The 19,346-nt window shown below is 51.8% G+C and overlaps 1 protein-coding gene across 1 annotated transcript in view; it reads left to right on the top strand.

Moving 5' to 3' along the window:
- The first annotated feature begins 3,320 nt into the window (after positions 1-3,320).
- The window catches only part of PKD1 (polycystin 1, transient receptor potential channel interacting), a 148,779-nt gene continuing 132,753 nt past the window's right edge, over positions 3,321-19,346 (top strand). The window contains exon 1 of the mRNA XM_075899843.1: positions 3,321-3,818. Within this exon, the coding sequence (XP_075755958.1) occupies positions 3,568-3,818 (251 nt within the window). The 5' untranslated portion in view covers positions 3,321-3,567. The remainder of the gene's footprint in view (positions 3,819-19,346) is intronic.

Here is a 19,346-nt window from a genome sequence, read left to right as displayed (position 1 = left end):
AAAGAGATCTTGGAGTCATCATGGATAGTTCTCCGAAGACGTCCACGCAGAGTGCAGAGGCAGTCAGAAAAGCAAACAGGATGTTAGGAATCATTAAACAAGGGATAGAGAATAAGACAGAGAATATCTTATTGCCCTTCTATAAACCCATGGTAAGCCCACATCTTGAATACTACGTACGGATGTGGTCTCCGCATCTCAAAAAAGATCTACTGGCATTAGAAGAGGTTCAGAGAAGGGCAACTAAAATGATTAGGGGTTTGGAACGGGTCCCATATGAGGAGAGCTTAAAGAGACTGGGACTTTTCCAGTAGAGCTAAGGCAATGTTAGTACCCTTATATGAGACCCTGGTGAGGCCTCATCTGGAATACTGGGTGTACGGCTGGCTCCCCATGTTTCAGAACGACGAGCAGGTGTAGAGAAGGGCAAGCAGGGTGATCAGAGGAATGGAAAAGCTCTTACAAGAGGACACTTCAGGAGCGTGGCTTGACACAATGAAGATGCAGGAGACCTGTAAGAGGAGTTATTGAAGCACTAGTGCTGATACAAGAACAAATGGCTCTAAATGGCCATCGGTAAGTTGATGTTGACAAGAAGATGAAGGGTTCTGACCATTAGGGGAGGGGTGTTCTGCAAGAGGGGAGCAGTGGGGGGCAGAGACCTATCTGGCTTCAAGACTGAGCCTGGTAAGAGTGTGGCGCGAATGGTCTGATGGGCCTACGTCAATATCCCCAACAGCTGGAGAAGGGGCACTCGATGGGGAAGGCTCGGAGCTGCTCCAGGATTCTTTCCTGGGTGTCTGGCTCACGGGCCGGCACGCTCAGAGTCCAAGTGCTTGCCAGTTGGGATTGAGAAGAACTTTCCCCCTAGGTCAGATTGGCAGATACCTGGGGGGGTTGGGTTTTTTTTCCCTGCCTTCCTCTCAGTGTGTGGTGTGGGTCACTTGCTGGTTTGAACGAGTGTAAATGGTGGATTCTCTGTGACGGGATGTTTGAAAATCAAGACTGGAGGCTGTCAGTCACTCAACCAGAGGTTATGTGACAGGAGTGGGCGGGTGAGATTCTGTGGCCTGCGAAGTGGCGGAGGTCAGAGCAGACAACCACGGGGGTCTCGTCTGGCCTTAAAATTTCTGAGACTCCTCCCCCTCCAACTTCCCTAGGTCCCTTGGATTCTGTTAGGCTCACTGCCTGCCCATCTCACCTGCACATGCGACTTGTGTTCCGAAGCCGTCCCCCCATGCGGAAGAGGCCACGCCTACTTGCAAAGTGTTCTCTTTCTCCTCCTGGCTCAGGAAGGCTTCCACGGTTTGTGATCTCGTGCCACACGCTCACCTCTCCCAGAGACGGCACCCAACAGACACCGTTGTTACGTTTACAGCGAGAGAGCCCGGCTGGGCTGGATGCGGAATGAGAAATCCGGTGTCTAGAGCTAGCGCCCTGGCACGGAACAAGACCTGTTCCAGTAGCGAGTTTCCTTCTCTGTGTTATGCAGGCTGCCTTATAGCCTGCTGGACTCCGAGACGTAGGATGACTTCTTCATTTTCCACCATATGCAGGTAAGAATCCTAGAACACTAGAACTGGAAGGGACCACGAAAGGCCATTGAGTCCAGTCCCCTGCCCTCACGGCAGGACCCAGCACTGTCCAGACCATCCCTGATAGATGTCTATCCAATTTGCTCTTACATATCACCAGGGAAGGAGATTCCACAACCCCCCAGGCAGTTTATTCCAGAGCTAACTACCATGACAGGTAGGAAGTTTTTCCTCATGTCCAACCTAAACCTCCTTTGCTGCAGTTTCAGCCGATTGCTTCTCGTCCTGTTCTCAGAGGCCAAGGAGAAGTTTTCTTCTCCCTCCTCCTTGAAAGTCCCTTTTTAGATACTTGGAAAAGGTGTTTTCAAGGTGTCATGACCAAACACCACTTATTAGATATGAACTTTAGGGGGTGACCGAGTTAGCCTGTTACAGAAAAAAACAAGATATGAAAATAATCTTTAATTCAGTTTCTTTGGCTTGGGCCTCCACTGCCTTCCCCAGAGGTGATTAATGCTCTTTGTCGGGGGCGGCAAGGTTAAACGGAGACTCTAAGCACCGCCAGGAACCGGCATGAAGCCCACATGCCATCAGACACAGACAAGGTTCAGCTCTATCCGGCCTGGGCTGAATTTGAACTGGTGACCCCAAGTGGAGACATTTCTGTCACTGTTCCACCCCAGACCAGCCAGGCTCTGGCTGTATCCACCTGCTAGGCACAGCCAGACACAAGCTGTGTGGGCACTTCTTTGTCAACGGCATTTCAGACATCGTATTGAGCGAGGGAACACCCTTCCATGCCGTGCCCGGCTTCCAGAAAATGCCTAACGAGTTGCAGAGCGGTGACACGCCGGCCCACCCCACCCCCCAGCTAGTCAGGAGGAGGGTAGTGTGTGTGTGTGCGGGGGGGGGGGGGGGGGTCCTTGAGAATGGCCGTGAGCTCCATGAAGTAGCTGCCCGATGCCCCGTAAATCTGCCTACCCGACTGTTCACCGTGGAACCCCCGGGTCCCTCAGGGGCCACCCAGGAGAGAGTCCATTGCGGCACAGCTGAGTTGCAGAGCGCCCACCGCGGGGAGCATGTGTTTTGATTGGTGGTGCGCATCCACACACGCCTTTGTGCCCGGAACAAAACTTATTCCACCCCTGGAGAGAAAAAGTCAGTGGCATGCACATCAAAGCCTGGGGCCAGCGGGCAGCCCAAGCCCTACCGAACCGGCTACACCCGCACCAGCAAAAAAGTCACAGATTTCCTAAAGTCTTCCAGTCCCCTTGTATTGGGCTCCCAGCCAGCTTGTATGAACCAGAGTCCCCACTTGTAACCAGCTCGGGAACCAAACTTGGGACTTCTGCAGTGTGAGTGTAGGAGCCCCTAGCTGGAGCTGTAAAGCCAGCTGGCTCGCAGCTCAGGCTGTAGGGCTCGCTGGCTGCAAGTGGTCTCGGTGCCGCTGCCTGGAACTGTGACTACACCCACCAGGTGTGTGGGTTAGGCGAGTGCGTGTCTTGTGCTTTGCAGCCGGGTTCGCGGAGCAGCGTCCCCTGCGAGCTGGCCGCTCAGGAGAGACTCGCACGCCCGACTGATTAGCAGAGCGCCCACCGCTCGGTTGCTTGGCGCTGGCTCCCCGCGGTGCGCACTTACGCGCGCCTCGGGGCGCCCCAAAAATCCATCCCGCCCCCGGCTGCGGGAAAATCCCGCCCGTGCCTAGCAAGGAGCAGAGGGGCGGGACGGGATCCCAGGGCAGGGCAGGGCTTCTCCCTCTCCCCGGCCGAGCGGGAGGCTTTCCCGGCGGCTGGAAGGCGGAGGGAAGGAGGGAGCCCGGCGCGGGGCGGGGAGCGGGAGGAGGAGCCGGAGCGCAGCCGCCCGCAGTCCCAGGCCGAGCGCGGCGGCCGGACGCAGCAGCCCGAGGCTGGCCGGAGCGGCGCGCTGCGCGGGGCCATGCAGCGGGCCGGCGGGCGCTGAGCGCGGCGCGTCCCGGGCCCGGCCGGGCCGGGGGGATCGGCGGGCCGGGGCCATGCCACGCCCGTAGGGAGCGATGCCTCGGGGAAATGGACACCCCGGCTCGCCGCGCGAACATGGCGCCCTCCCGGGCTGGTGCCTGCTCTGCTGCCTCCTCTGCGGGGGGCTGGCCGCGGCCCGGGGCCCCCCGGCCCAGAGCTGCCCGCCCTGCGGCCCCAGCTGTGCCTGCGCCGGCGCCGGGCCCGCGGGCTCCTGCCTGGTGAACTGCTCCGCCCGCGGGCTGGAGCGGCTCCCGGAGTGCGGCGTCCCGCCCGCGGCCACCGCGCTGTAAGTCCGCGCAGGGCGCACGGCCCCGGCTGGGCGTGGGGGGGCCGCGGAGGGTCCCGAGTGGGCGTGGAGGGGGGTCCCCGGGGAGGGTCTCGAGTGGGCGTGGAGGGGGGTCCCCGGGGAGGGTTTCGAGTGGGCGTGGAGGGGGGGGTCCCCGGGGAGGGTCTCGAGTGGGCGTGGAGGGGGGTCCCCGGGGAGGGTTTCGAGTGGGCGTGGAGGGGGGGGTCCCCGGGGAAGGTCTCGAGTGGGCGTGGAGGGGGGTCCCCGGGGAGGGTTTCGAGTGGGCGTGGAGGGGGGGGTCCCCGGGGAGGGTCTCGAGTGGGCGTGGAGGGGGGTCCCTGGGGAAGGTCTCGAGTGGGCGTGGAGGGGGGTCCTCGGGGAGGGTCTCGAGTGGGCGTGGAGGGGGGGTCCCCGGGGAGGGTCTCGAGTGGGCGTGGAGGGGGGTCCCCGGGGAGGGTTTCGAGTGGGCGTGGAGGGGGGGGTCCCCGGGGAGGGTCTCGAGTGGGCGTGGAGGGGGGTCCCCGGGGAGGGTTTCGAGTGGGCGTGGAGGGGGGGGTCCCCGGGGAGGGTCTCGAGTGGGCGTGGAGGGGGGTCCCCGGGGAGGGTTTCGAGTGGGCGTGGAGGGGGGGGTCCCCGGGGAAGGTCTCGAGTGGGCGTGGAGGGGGGTCCCCGGGGAGGGTTTCGAGTGGGCGTGGAGGGGGGGGTCCCCGGGGAGGGTCTCGAGTGGGCGTGGAGGGGGGTCCCTGGGGAAGGTCTCGAGTGGGCGTGGAGGGGGGTCCTCGGGGAGGGTCTCGAGTGGGCGTGGAGGGGGGGTCCCCGGGGAGGGTCTCGAGTGGGCGTGGAGGGGGGTCCCCGGGGAGGGTTTCGAGTGGGCGTGGAGGGGGGTCCCCGGGGAGGGTCTCGAGTGGGCGTGGAGGGGGGTCCTCGGGGAGGGTCTTGAGTGGGTGTGGAGGGGGGGTCCCCGGGGAGGGTTTCGAGTGGGTGTGGAGGGGGGGTCCCCGGGGAGGGTCTCGAGTGGGCGTGGAGGGGGGGTCCCCGGGGAGGGTTTCGAGTGGGCGTGGAGGAGGGTCCCCGGGGAGGGTTTCGAGTGGGCGTGGAGGAGGGTCCCCGGGGAGGGTCTCGAGTGGGCATGGAGGGGGGTCCCTGGGGAGGGTCTTTAGAGGGCGTGGGGAGTCCCGAGTGGGTGTGGGGGTCGTGGGGAGGGATCCCCTGGTGGCGGCGAGTGACCAGGGAGGGTCCCTAGTGGGTATGGGGGGTTTCCTGAGCGGTCCCTAGTGGGTATGGGGATTTTTCCCAGGGAGGATCCCTCGTGGGCATGGAGGGATCCCCTACCCATGCACGAGCCAGCAAGCCCTCTGTGAGTGGCTCTCAAGTTGCTACTGTGGGGAGGCTGAGGGAGGGGGGAGGCTGAACAAACTCCCACAAAATTGGGGGTAGTGTTGATGGGGAGGGGGTTGGAAGCCAGCTCTCCCCCTCCTCTTTCCCTGCCTCTGCCTTGTTGTCAAAGGGGGAGAAATGCTAGAGGGTGCACCCAAAGCTGCATCTGGCTCTGGGGGCCAAGGGATAGAGCGGTCTCTTGCAATTGTGTTTGTGGACCCCCTACTCCTCCCAAGTCAAGCTGGGATCTTTGCTAGGGGGCTGAGTCCTGATCGGCTGTGCCCCTGGCTGGAAGCAAGGTGGTTTTTTTTTTTAAGTTCACTTTCTTTCCTCCCGGTAGTTTTCCCGGTGGGGATGGCGTGGCCCTTGGGACTTGCTTTGATTTATGCTGGGATGCGGAGCGTGTGCTTGGTGGCAAAGGCGAATACGGAAGGACCCCAGGGCCGATTGTGTAGTACTAGACCGTGTGAGACTTGGAACGGGCGCAGAATCGCCCTTGCTGGAGCTGGCGATTTAACTCGGAATGACAGTGGCCTGGTGGAGGATTCAAAAGGCACCAACTCCGGCCTCTGTACACGACGGCTGCCCACTGCTTCCTGGGCCTTCCCCCCCGGCTGCAGTGGGCAGCTCGTGTGCACAATGCGACTCGAGTGTCACCAGGCCTGTGAGTGATCTCGCGTGGCGATCGAAGGAGGCCCCTTCGTGTCCGATAGGACACGTGTAACGGTGCGGATGACACCCGCCATCGGGACGAACGTGCCGAAAGCGTCTCCCATTCAGGAGTGTTTACAGCGTCAGGCAACAGTCTTGTGACTGCAAGGCGAGATCCTGGCAGGCACTCCTGCACATGCTCAACGGGGCGCGTTTTAAGTGGTGTGCAGAAGTTGCCAAGCTGTAGTCCTAGGCTTCTCCCAGGACCCTGAAGAGCAGCGTTGTGGTTATGTCAAGCGTTTACGGTGTTAGAGGAAAATAACAAGCTGCTCCCGTTTGCTCTAAGCTGGGGCAGAGAAGGGTTGTGCAGTGGGGTTGATCAAAACTTCTAGAGAGACATAGCAAGGTGATTAGTACGTTCAGGACAGATTTTTTAAAAATTCAATTACACTAATGACCAAGTCAAGCTTATTAGAAAAGAATTAGGCTGATTCCTAGCACGGCTTGGTCAGTTAAATAAACCTGCTGTTCTGGCCTTTTAAACGGGCTGGGGAGGAGCTGTGGGAATTGTTTTTTCTTTTAAACAGGTGAATTGAGGAAAAGTAGGAACCCTCCATTGATAAAACTTTAGGGAATAACTTTTCTGGTCGCCAGGGGACAGAACACGAAGGGTGCGTCTACGCAGCACCCTTACCTCGAAATAAGTGACCCAATTTGCAGTACGCAAATTGTGTAGCTTATTTCAATCTTATTTTGAAATAGCTTATTTCGAAATTTGGTGCTGTCTGTAGGGAATACATTAATTATTTCAAAATAAATCGCTATTCTGAAATGTCTCTTATCCCTTGTGGAATGTGGTTTACAGAGACGTTGGGATAGTGAGCCTGTTATATTTCGATATAATGGGCCTGCTCTTAAGACAAGGGATAGCTATTTCGGGATACCTTTGGTATCCCGAAATAGCTCCCCAGTGTAGATGTAGCTTAAGAGTTTTTTGTTGAAAAGGAAACACCTAAATGATATTTCCCTGTACAGTAAGAAAGTTTCAGTTTATCCACATCCTGTTGATCATGCAATAACATAAAAGACAGCTTTAGCAGTAGTGCCGCTTAACACTAATTTTTAAATGGACATTGGTGTGCAGAATTCTGCTGGCAGTCCCATGAAACATATGGTATTTGGAAACCTATACAAGCTATAAGTCATTCACCATTTTGTATTTGATTTTAAAAATAAAAATAAAATCAATTAAAAATGCTCTTGCAAATTTTACAGAGTGGATCAGAGGATAGAACTAAAGTACTTTCAGGGAGAAGAACCGCCACTTTTTATGTACAAGTGGAGGTGTGTGCGTAAGAAGTATTTTCATGCCACAACATTGGCGTGTGAAATGCTCCTTTTATTGGGAGATTTAAATTGTAGAAAAATACTCTGGCCCTAGAATGTGAAAGCGCGTTCCTCGAAGTTGTACATTTTGCACGGTTTGAGATTTATTTCTTACAGTAGGGAGTGAAGTTTGCAGAAATCTCTCAGCTAGGTGAGATTAATGTTTATTTATTTACGGCATGCGCAAGTTGCGGCAGTTAGACAATTGTGACGGAGCTTCTGCAAATGTAATTTTGCTTAGGACAAAAAAAGCAGTGTGTACGTTAGCCTCGTCTCGTAAAGATCTTTAAAAGTGTGCTGAAGACAGCGATGAGGATTCTAAATGTCATTGGAACTTCGGTTGAAACTTTCTAGACTGAGCGGGGGCAATGTGGAGGCTTGACGGGTACTACTAATTTTGTGAGTGGTTAAGACAGGTTACTATTGTTTAGAGGTGCTGGGTGGTCAATGCGCAAAGTGCGTTGATACATTCTACTGGGTGAACACCTTGAAACCTCAGGGTAATGTTGTTGGCAGCAGAATTTTTCCTCTTTTAATTTGTGAAGTTGTTTCCAGCCTTATGAATGCAGCCAGCTCCCAAGAAGAGCGCTCTTTGGAATTCACACGTTTTTAGCTATATCTGAATGCACTGAAGGACCTCTGGCAGGTTACAGATGTGTAGCAAAGGCTCGGGCAGGGATTAAACTCTGTGTTTGTAAGTCTGTCTCTTGACCTAAGCGGTGGGGAAGTTGTACCCCTCCTTTTGGAATGCCCTGCAGAATTTGGATCTGACTACAGAAAGATACAGTGTAGAAAGATTGCTTCCTTATTTGACTTTCTAATGGGGGGGGGAAAGCCTGAACATGGACTTAACGTATGTCAGAACGGTATGATAAAATGTGGCCCCGTATCCTTACATCCCTCACGACAATCGACAACCTAACTGTTACATTTTGCCTGTATTGACCGATACGGCAGTTGGTCTTAAGTATTCTGCTGCCTAGTCTCATGTAATGGCTTGAAGTGATATTTTGTAATATGAAAAACCGTATACTTGATTTTTGCACACAAAATGCTGCTCCATCAACCTTGATGAAAGCAGTGCAGTTCAGCAGCTGGGACCCCTGAAGGAATTACATAACCCGTTGTGATGAAGTTCTCGGTTTGGCAGTTACGCACACACGAACAGTCCCCCTGAAGGCAACGTGATTACATGTGTACAACTGTAGAATCAGCATCTAGATAGGAATGTTCCTGTGAAAACCTCTGGTGGCCGGCCTAGCAGACACGGCGTTTTCTTATTCAAAATGGCTAACACCGAGGGACCGGTTACCACGAGTACAGAAGAAATGCTGCATCCAAAGCGTCACTGAGGAAAACAATTTCTTTCTCTTTTTTTTCCTCCCCTTTCCCCCCTCCCCATCCCCACTCTGTGCCATATATTGGAAAACTGGACCTCTTAAACTCAATTCATGTGAAGGAGCGGGGTTATGCCTACGAAAGCTCATGCATCATACCGTCTTCTTCTTCGTTAATCTGTAAGGTGCTGCAGGACTATTTGTTGGCAGAAATATAGTCTGCAGACCTAGAAGTCCTCTGTTGCATTTAATAGCAACATCAAATCAATATTAGTCCTCCTATCAGGCAAATCACCTCATGACATCTAATACAGAATGTCGAAACTAATCCAGGAGGAAAGGCCATTGTACAAATTGAGCATCGTCAACGTAAAAAGGTAATTTAAATGCAGGAGTTTTCAAGTGGCAACGCTGGCGTTTTTTTACGCTCTCCCATAGTGCGAGGTATTCCGATAATACCTTAACGTTTTTCTCTCGTGCGCTGTAGATCTTTGCTGACTTTTTGTTTGAGATGGAGGACGTCTTTCTGGCAAGACAGATACTCCTGGTTTAGATTTCAGTTGAGATCGGAGACGTGTGTTCTTTCCCCTGTGAACATTCTCTATTTCTGACACCTCTGGTGTGTCTTAGTGATTTTTTTTTTCTTTTTTAAGCTGAGGGATTAGAATCTTGTTCACAGAGGCATAGAAATGTCGGTCTGGAAGGGAAGCATGAAAGGTCATCTGGTCCAACCCTCTGCGCAGAGACCAGATCAGACAACCTAGAGCAGAGGCTGGGGAACCGTTTTTGGGTGGAGAGCCACTGACCGCCGGAAAAATCACACATGGGAGAAGAAAAAAACCTCCTCACTGACATGGCCCGTGACTGAGAAGGAGAAAGACACTCCTCACATACCCCTCATACACCAGAGCCTAGGGGGGCCGGGCTAGTAGATTTTGTATACTCTAGATCCCCTTCCTTCAATGCGGTGGGGGTGGACCTGGAGCACCAGCAAGGCTGGAGGGGGGGCCCCTGAACCTTGGGGGGGGGCTGCATCCAGCTTGTGGCCCCCGGGTCTGCTGTTCCCCACCCCTGACCTAGACCATCCCTGACAAGTGACCAGTCCAAATGGCTCTTAAAAACCTCCAGAGATAGGGATTCCTCACCCTACACCGAAAGCCTCACTGGCCACGGCTACGCTGTAGCCTTCTTGCGGAAAAGCTTATGCAAATGAAGCGTGGAGTAGACTATTGCCGCGCTTCATTTGCATAATTAATTAGCAGTCGTTTTTGCTCGAGGCTTTTGCGCAAAAAGGAGCTGGGTAGATGCCTCCTTTTTGCGCAAAAGCCTCTTGCGCAAAAACGGCTGCTAATTAATTATGCAAATGAAGTGTGGCGATATTCTATGCCGCGCTTCATTTGCATAAGCTTTTCCGCAAGAAGGCTGCACTGTAGCCGTAGCCTTTCAGAATTTCACTATCTTTACAGTTAGAAAGTTTGATCTAGTATCTCCCATGCTGCAAAGTAAGCCCCTTGCTGCTAGTCCTGCCTTCAGTGATCACAGGGGAGTAGGGATATTACATTTCGAGTAATTGATCAATCGAATAGTCGATGCAATTTGCTGCACTTCAAAGGTGAAAGCGCTGCAGGGAGCAAGGGGGCAGCTGGGGACTCCCCTGCTGATTCCGGGCTCCACGTGGCGCTGCTGCTTTGAAACTCCGCAGGGAGCCCGGTAACAGGTGCCTCGCGGCATTTCACAGTGTCAGCGCCCCTTGGAGCCTGGGATCAGCTGGGGATCAGCTGGCCCCAGGCGCCATGTGGCTCTGCCGCTTTGAAGTCCCCCCTCCTTTCCCTCCCTCCGTTGCTGCCTCTTTGGTGGGGAAGCGACTAGTCGACTAACCTGTTGACTATCTGTGAAGCATTTGCTTACCGGATAGTTGAGTAGTCGTTCACATCCCTACAGTGGAGCGGATAGAATTGCTGAACCTCTAGGCAAGGGGTGGGTGGGCAGCTCCATGTTCCTGGAAGGGGTAGGGCTGGGGGGCGAGTCTCCTGCTGCCAGCCCTTCAGCGCCACCCAGGGTTCTAGTGGCTGAAGGGCCCCAGAGCTCTGGCCACCTCCCTTTTGAATCGCAAGGTCCTGGGGCAGTTGTCTTTGAGCAGGCTGGTGTGAACATCAACTCCTCTGTTCAGTCATCAGAACAGCCCTTGAGAGCTGCAAGTTCAGTAGCAACCGATGGATGGGTCCTTCCGTGGTCCATAATACGAGGGATGCTTGGGCGATACTGCTCTCAGAATGCCGCAACAAGATCACGTGGTTGCTCGGGCAAACTATGGACCCACGCCTGCAGCCACACGCTTTTCAGTGGTCCCGTTAGTTTCAGCAAGACTGCTTAGGTGAGTGGAGTTGGAGAGGTGTGTTAAATCTTTGCAGTTCTGGGACCCGTATCCCTACTGTAATATTCGTTATTATAGGGGCATGTGGCAGCAAATACATAAGAACGTAAGAACGGCTGAACTGGGTCAGACCAAAGGTCCATCTAGCCCAGTAGCCTGTCTGCCGACAGTGGCCAGCACCAGGTGCCCCAGAGAGGGTGGACCGAAGACAATGATCAAGCGATTTGTCTCCTGCCATCCTTCTCCAGCCTCTGACAAACAGAGGCCAAGGACACTATTTTATCCCCTGGCTAATAGCCTTTTATGGACCTAACCTCCATGAAATTATCTAGCTTCTCTTTAAACTCTGTTATAGTCCTAGCCTTCACAGCCTCCTCTGGCGAGGAGTTCCACAGGTTGACTACACGCTGTGTGAAGAAGAACTTTCTTTTATTACTTTTAAACCTGCTCCCCATTAACTTCATTTGGTGTTCTCTAGTTCTTCTATTATGGGAACTAATGAATAACTTTTCTTTATTCGCCCTCTCCACACCACTCATGATTTTACAGACCTGTATCATGTCCCCCCTCGGTCTCTCCTTTTCTAAATTGAAAAGTCCTAGTTGCTTTAACCTCTCTTCATAGGGGACCCATTCCAAACCCCTAATCATTTTAGTTGCCCTTTTCTGGACCCTTTCCAAGGCCAAAATATCTTTTTTGAGGTGAGGAGACCACATCTGTACACAGTATTCAAGATGTGGGCGTACCATAGTTTTATACAGGGGCAGTAAGATATTCTGGGTCTTATTTTCTATCCCTTTCTTAATAATTCCTAGCATCCTATTTGCCTTTTTGACCGCCGCTGCACACTGTGTGGAAGTTTTCAGGGAACTATCCACGATAACTTCAAGATCTCTTTCCTGATTTGTCATAGCCAAATTAGCTCCCATCATACTGTACGTATAGTTGGGGTTATTTTTCCCGATGTGCATTACTTTACACGCATCCACATTAAATTTCATTTGCCATTTTTTTTGCCCAATCACTCAGTTTGGTGAGATCTTTTTGGAGTCCCTCACAGTCTGCTTCTGTCTTGACTATCTTAAACAATTTGGTATCATCCGCAAACTTTACCACCTCACTGCTTACCCTTTTCTCCAGATCATTTATGAATAAGTTGAACAGGATTTGTCCCAGGACTGACCTTTGGAGGACACCACTAGTTACCCCTCTCCATTCTGAAAATTTACCATTTATTACTACCCCTGTTTTATGTTGCCTAATAAATAATCTAAATGCATTTTAAGATGCAGGAACGTTATATTTTCCGCTAGCTCAGTAATTAGCAAGAGTTGGTAAGTTTCAGTAGGACTCCCAATCATTAATACAATTTTATTTATTTCTATTTCAACATATAAACATAAGAAATCCCTATCCAAGATTCAAGTTTGTTTGACAGATAATGAAAAATGAAATCCAATTAAGACAAAGCAGCAGAAGCAGAACACTCTCTCTGTACAATAGCAGGCTGTTCACAAAACCAAAATATCCCTGCTTCAGTCCTGGAAAACCTGAACTCTTACGCCAATAAACATCCTCGTATCCACCCAAACTCGAGGTTCTGCTTTTCTTTTTTTCAAAAGACTTTTTTTATTTAAAAAAAGAAAGCAGACAAGTTGAGGTGGAGGGATAGAATTAATTGCAAACAAAATGAACTCTGTTCAAAGGCCGAACGTGCACGAGATACACAAGGAAAATATAGAGATAGAAATGTAGCCGTGTTAGTCTAGGGTAGCTGAAACAAAATGCAGGACTATGTAGCACTTTAAAGACTAACAAGATGGTTTATTAGATGATGAGCTTTCGTGGGCCACTATTTGATCTGAGGAAGTGGGTCTGGCCCACGAAAGCTCATCATCTAATAAACCATCTTGTTAGTCTTTAAAGTGCTACATAGTCCTGTATTTTGTTTCAAGGAAAATATAGTCACAGTTAATACAGCCGCTCCCCAAATTACGACCACCTTCCACTTACGACCATCCACACTTACGACCAAAGTGGTCGTAAATGCGGATCCTAGTTCTGAACAGCGATCCGTGCTTATGAACATCACGGTCACCATGTAACTCTTACGAACACTTCGAGTTATGGACCAAGCATTGGTCCGTTACTTGTTCGTAACTCGGAGAGCGGCTGTAGATCGATTATGCAATGCATTATTGATACCAGTGAACCAAGAGATGAGTAGTGAGGTGTTCGTAATGCCTGTTTTGTTTAAGGCAGTGGACAATAGAGTTTGCTATGCTCCTTCCAGATGTTTCAGACAAATTATCCCCACATCTTAAAAGTGTGTTGGCTTTTTATTCTGAAGTCTAACTTTGGCTTTTTGTCTGCTGCTGGCATTGAGCATTTCAGGAACAACAACCTACTGTTTGGGGGAAACGCTGTCCGTCGGAGAGATGGCGTTAGAGCCGTGTCTGTGTATTCGCGTAGAGAATTTGCCAAGCTGCCATGTGGAAATTGGAGCGACAGAGCAGTCTCTCGCCTCCTTGACTCCAGCCCAACCATTTAAGGATTTGCACTTAGTAATTCAGGGCAACCAAATGTGAACAGAGCAGTAATTTAAGGAGACAAGCTAGGAGACCACAGCCAGACACTTCAACCCGATGGAGTGAATACAGAGCTCGCTAGAGATGCACTTGTGGTACAATTCAGTCGTGCAGAATCAGGCTCTGTGTGTTTCTCAGTGTTTGGGAAGAGGCTTTGGAGGTACCGGATGGTGTTTTGCTCCATGCTGCACTGCTGATTTGAAATGCCGTGTGGAGCCGGGGTCAGCTGGAGACGCCCCATTTCAGCGGAACCCCTCTAGGGATGCAAAATCCCATTTAATTGGTTAACTGGTGAAACATGATGTTTAACTGGTTCACCGATTAAAAGGCAGGTTCTGTAGCCTGGCCGGAGCAGCCCCTGGCTGCAGTGCGCCCTGGCCCGCGATAGACAGGGGCAGCTAAGGCACCCCTGTGTGTAGTGGGCCCCACATGGCTGGAGCACCCCCCTGCCCCAAACAGGTTAACTGCCCCCACCAGTTAACCTTTCACATCCCTAATCCCCACTCAGGTTTTAACTGGCTACCATGTTCTTTACTTCCTGTCCTGAACTCCAGCTTGGCACCCACCTGCGCTAGTAAAACCACAGCAGCTGCCTCTGGGATGGGACATATCAGAGGCTATGGGGTGTGCGGTGAGCTTAGGGGGAGTGGGGGAACCTGTTGCAGGATTGGGGAGAGGACTTGTAAATAGCTTGGGGAATCCCTCAAGCTGCAAGGCGTTCCCGAAGTTGCTTTTGTTTTTCTTAGCCCCAAAAAATGATCTAAGCCAAGTTCCCCACAGCAGGAAGGGCAGCGAACATCTGGCTGTGCCGTGTGGATTTCAGGTCAGGAACAGTGTGCACAACTCCCCTGCTTAGGAGCCTAAAGTCAGTGTGTGTCATCGTGGGACGGGAGAGACCGGACTGGCTGACACTGGCAAGAGCATAACAGAATCTGCTGAACAGATTTTTGCAAGCTAAGACCATTAGGAAAAAACCCAGCAACTCCTCCCCCCCCCCCCCACAAAGCCGCCTTGCAGGGACTCAGAACTGTCTCCCTGTCTCAAATTGCATTCAAGTCCCCGTTCCTTGTCTGCTTACGTTCCAGTTACTATTAGGGCAGGGAACTCAAACCCATGTGTTCCAGGCTAGTCGGCCAGCGTGCGAGGAACAGTTTGCTATTGAGGGTCCCTGTGGTCATGGGAACTGATCGCTTCCCTCGGTCGGAGTTTGCAGGTTTTGAGTATCGGAATGGGGATGATTTGAAAAGTGTTCGCCCTTTGAGCAGAGAGCGACTGAGGTGTGACCAGGCTCACGCTGGCTTGGATTTGCGTCTTTGCTGCAGGTTTGTGGAAAAACAAATATATTCCCAGATTCAGGGGCTGGGTTCTGCCCTCGCCGGGCTGCTGAAATCCGTAGACAGACTGTGGCCCAACGGCAATGCCATTTTGTCTGTAATAAAATGGTCCTTTTTAAGGCACAAGACCAGGGCTGGGCAAGGATGCAACCCGGGGGCTGGATCCTTTTCTGCAGTACTCTGTCCTCAGCAGGCATGTCTCTCTTCGTATTGGTGCACCTCCCAAGTGCAGTACTTGGCTCTTGTCCTTATGAATTGTCGCCCTATTTAACTCGGACCATTTCTCCAGTTTGTCCCGACCAATCTGAATTTTAATCCTGTCCTCCGAAGCTCTTACAAGCCCACCTGGCTTGGTGTCGTCTATAACCTTTATCAATAGACGCTGTGCCATGATCCGAGCCGTGAAAAAAAGTCATTGAACAGAACCAGAACCAAGACGGATTCCTGCACGGCCCTGTTTCCTAGGCCTTTCTGGCTTGATTGTGAACCGCTGCTAACCACTCAGAACCGTTTTCCAACCCGTTGTGCTCTCACTTTATAGTAGCCCAATAGTAGGGTCCCGGGCCTCTGTTTGTCTGGAAATGGGCAATAGGGGAGGGATCACGTGAGGATACCCTGTTGTGTTCCCTCTGTCGGCAGACAGGCCGCTGGGCTGGATGGACCCTTGGTCTGACCCAGTCTGGCCGTTCTGATGTTCATCTAGGCTCCTAAGACTACAAGAAGGTTATGGGAGGCAGTATCAAAGGCCTCACTAAAGCCAACATTTTATGTGTCTGCCACTTCCCCCTATTCACAAGCTGCTAACCCATCTTTCGGTAACCGGGTTTGGTTCTTTAAAGGATCTGAAACCACAGACAGGGGAATACTTCTTTTTAGGGTCAAACAAAGATTTTTATTTACTTTTATAATTAATTTTTCATTTAAATCAATTCACTATCTTGGATTCTTTAAGATAGCATAACATACAAATAAAAAGTAGAAGAACAGCTAAAAAACAGGAAATAATAACTCCTCCTACAAGTATACCCTCCAGATTTTCCTTTGAATAGTTTGTGGCATTATCAAATATTTAATACATTAAGACATGTAGAAGCATTGTTTTGATTCAGAAGCTATTCTTTTCTTTGTCTTTCCTTTGGGATTTTTTCATTGCAATTTACGACCGGTCCTCCCCTTGTGGAGCTTATATTTGGCAGCGAGATTCAGCGCCTAGGAAGGGGCCCTGCTTGATCAGACCTGGCTTTTTGGATTCGAAACCCATACGCTCTTGGTCTGTTCCGTTCAACCTTATATACCCTGTTTCCAGTATTCCTCCACTTGCTTGACAATGCTGACGTTAGATTTTTGTTGTCTCATTCTGCCCTTTCAAAACTTTCGTCTGCTCCATTTGGGGTGATCAGCACTTTGTTGCATATTGCAGTCTGTGTTACTTTACTTCCCTAAAAGTGGGGTTATTGTTGATCATCCAATCAAATTTTGGTTTTTTTTGCTTACGTCTCCTGTATCTTAATAATGCTGCCTTGCTTTAGACTTACAACTAAACTGGTGCTCATTTGACATATTCTGGGTAGGCCCCAACACGTTCCCTTCATACCATCAAAGGATATGAGGCTAGGGTATGTCTAAGCTGCATTCCTCTTTCGGGAGAGGAATGCAAATGCAGACGAGCGAAATTGCAAATGAAGCGCGGAGTTGAATTTCCCATGCTTCATTTGCATAATCGCGTCCGGGCGCTATTTCGAAATACCCTATTTCGAAAAAAGAAACTCTGTCTAGACGCAGTTATTTCGAAAGACAACCCTTCTTGCGAAATTACTCTTACTCCTTATAAAATGAGGTTTAAAGGTAATTTCAGAAGAAGGGTTGTCTTTCAAAATAGCCACATCTAGACAGAGTTTCTTTTTTCAAAATAGGGTATTTCAAAATAGTGCCCGGATGCGATTATGCAAATGAAGCGCGGGAAATACAAATCCGTGCTTCATTGCAGTTTCGTTTGTCTGCATTTGCATTCCTCTCTCGAAAGAGGAATCAAGTGTAGACATACCCTTAGTCTCGACACATCCTTGTTGACTGTTACTTATTACAGTCCAAGTGCTTACACACTCTGATTATTTCTCCATTATCTTTCCGGGGACTGAAAGGAAGCTGGCTACTCTCTAATCCCTGGGTTGCCCTTATTCCCCTTTTTATACGTTGGCGCTAACTTTGCCCAGTCCGCGAATATCTCTGCCATCTTTCACGAGGTCTGAGATCATTGGTAATGACTCAGAGATCTTGTCAGGCAGTTCCTTAATTAAATGCTCATTCTGTGTCCAGATACTTGACAAGTGCTATGCTGTGAACACAAGCTGCATGGAGATACACCAGGACTCATTGTAGCGACATGAACACTTTGGTCCCTCTAGCAGCTGAAGCCAGCGATTGTTCCTGTTATTTGTATCTGGCAGGCTCCTGGTGCTTGGAAGAACATTGAAGGGGCTATTTTTGGCTTTGCCGTGCCTCTGCCTGTCTTCTATCTGGGCGGGTTGCGTTCCAGGGTGGTATCCTGTGTAGCCCTGCCCAGCCTGGCTTCAATAAAACAGATGTTCTCATGCGTGTCTCCACCGCCTCATGCTTACATAATGCACTTCCCGATCGAGGAGCTCCGCACTGGCACCCGGGCTGCGATGTGGCGGAGGGAGGATGCTACGCTGGTAGCCCCTTCGGCCCTGCCCCTTCCGTCCCCCTCTGCCACACTTTGGTGGCTCTTTGCAGTGTTAACGGCCCTTCTGTCTCTCCGGAATCCACCAGGGCAGTGTGGCAGGCTGCCCCGGTCGGCTTTGAAAATGGCCGTCCACATGTGCGACACAAAGCTGGTGTCTTTCCTCGCCTCCCCCCCCCCATCTCTGTCAGCCAGGGCGGCGCAGACTCTTCCTCTAGTCTGCCCGGTTGAGAGGGGGGCGTTCACGGGCTTTGCCTCATGAGTGGCTTCTGTGCAGTTGCCTAATGGGTTTCACATGCCGAGGGAGGCTGCGGGTCTGTTTTCCAGCCGACGGAGCTGCCTGAGCCGGGCTCTTGAGTCCATGGGATGATGATAATCACCTACACACGCCTCGTCCTCCACGTTCTGAGCTCACGGGCCCACAGGGTGCCCTCTCGATGGGAAATGTTTCTCCTGGCCCTTGACGGGGCTGCAGGATGAACAGAGATTCGTTGCTTTGTAAGGCGGGACTGGCGTGAAGAAAGTGTGGGGATTCATAGCTTCCGAGGTCGGGACCATTAGAACCTCTAGTCTGAGCTCCTGTGTAACGGGGACTAGGGATGTAAGCGACTAGTCGACTCCCCGATAAGCCTAGGTTTATCAGCTAGTAGAGTCACTACTTGATTAGTTGCTCCCTCCCCCCTTGCTGCTTCTGTATTAGAGGCAGCAAGGGAGCGGGGAGCAGGAGCCAGGGCTGGGGGAGCCGGCCTAAAAGCCGGTTCTCCCCAGCACCATCTCCGTGGGCGGGTGTGGCAGGGGAGGCAGAGGCGCAGCAGGAAAGGGTCCCCGGGTTCCCCGCTGCACCTTTGAAATGTAGTAAGAGCCGCAGGTGGGTGGTGCGTTGTTACACCTTTCTCTGTCAGGCTAAAGACCCCGCTAAGTTTTTGTTCCTCAGGCAGGTACCTACCAACGGTGGGCAAGTCACCCCTTTCCCGTTCTCTTTGGCGAGCTGCATGGCGTCAGGTCCTAGGGTTGGTCGCTATGATGCAGGGATTCGAATCCTTCCCCTGGCTCTTCTCTGAGCCCAATTGAGCGTATTTACTCTTTTGTTTTGTGGCAGCCTTGATAAGGGACCAGGGCCCTGCTGGCCCAGACACTGTTCAAAGCCAACATGAAGATGGTCCCTGTCAGGCCTGCCGACAAAGGGGCCAACTGCCCTAGGGCCTGGCGATTCAAAGGGGCCCCCGGCCCTTTAAATCACCGCCGGAGCCCCGGGTGGCGCTGAGGGGATGGGGTCTGGATAGCACAGAGGGCCAGCTGCCCCGCCCCTTCTGACCAAGGCCCCGCCCCTTCTGGAAGCACGGAGCCAAACACTCCCTTAACTCCGCCCCCGACCTTCTTTCCGCTTTCACACCTGTCTTGGCCCCTGGCTGCTTTCAGCCCGTCGCACAGTTTAGTGGGCTCCTGGAACAAGGAGATTGAGAAAGGGGAGGGGCTCGTCTGACGCAGCGATTCCCTCAGACAGTCCTTTTCACGTGGAAAGGTCTTGGTGCCTTTCCAGCCCTTTGCTAACGTTGTTCAAGGCGGAGGCTCGTGCTGGCTATCTCGGCGGGTTCTTGTTTTTTTTTTTTTTAAAGAAGACTGTTACCTAAGCAACAAGTTGGTGAATCCATTAGTCGGGCTCACTTCTCGGCTGTTCCGTCACACCAGGGGACCGGGAGCTGAGACGAACAGAGTAACGTGGGCCGGAGATTCATAAGTAATGAATTAAATCCGTGCCGATCAAAGGTTTCTCTCAGAG

Source organism: Pelodiscus sinensis, chromosome 16 (genome assembly GCF_049634645.1).
Source record: "Pelodiscus sinensis isolate JC-2024 chromosome 16, ASM4963464v1, whole genome shotgun sequence".
Classification (NCBI taxonomy): Eukaryota; Metazoa; Chordata; order Testudines; family Trionychidae; genus Pelodiscus; species Pelodiscus sinensis.
Note: the sequence above shows the minus strand (reverse complement) of the source record. Positions and strands in the feature narration are given on the sequence as shown.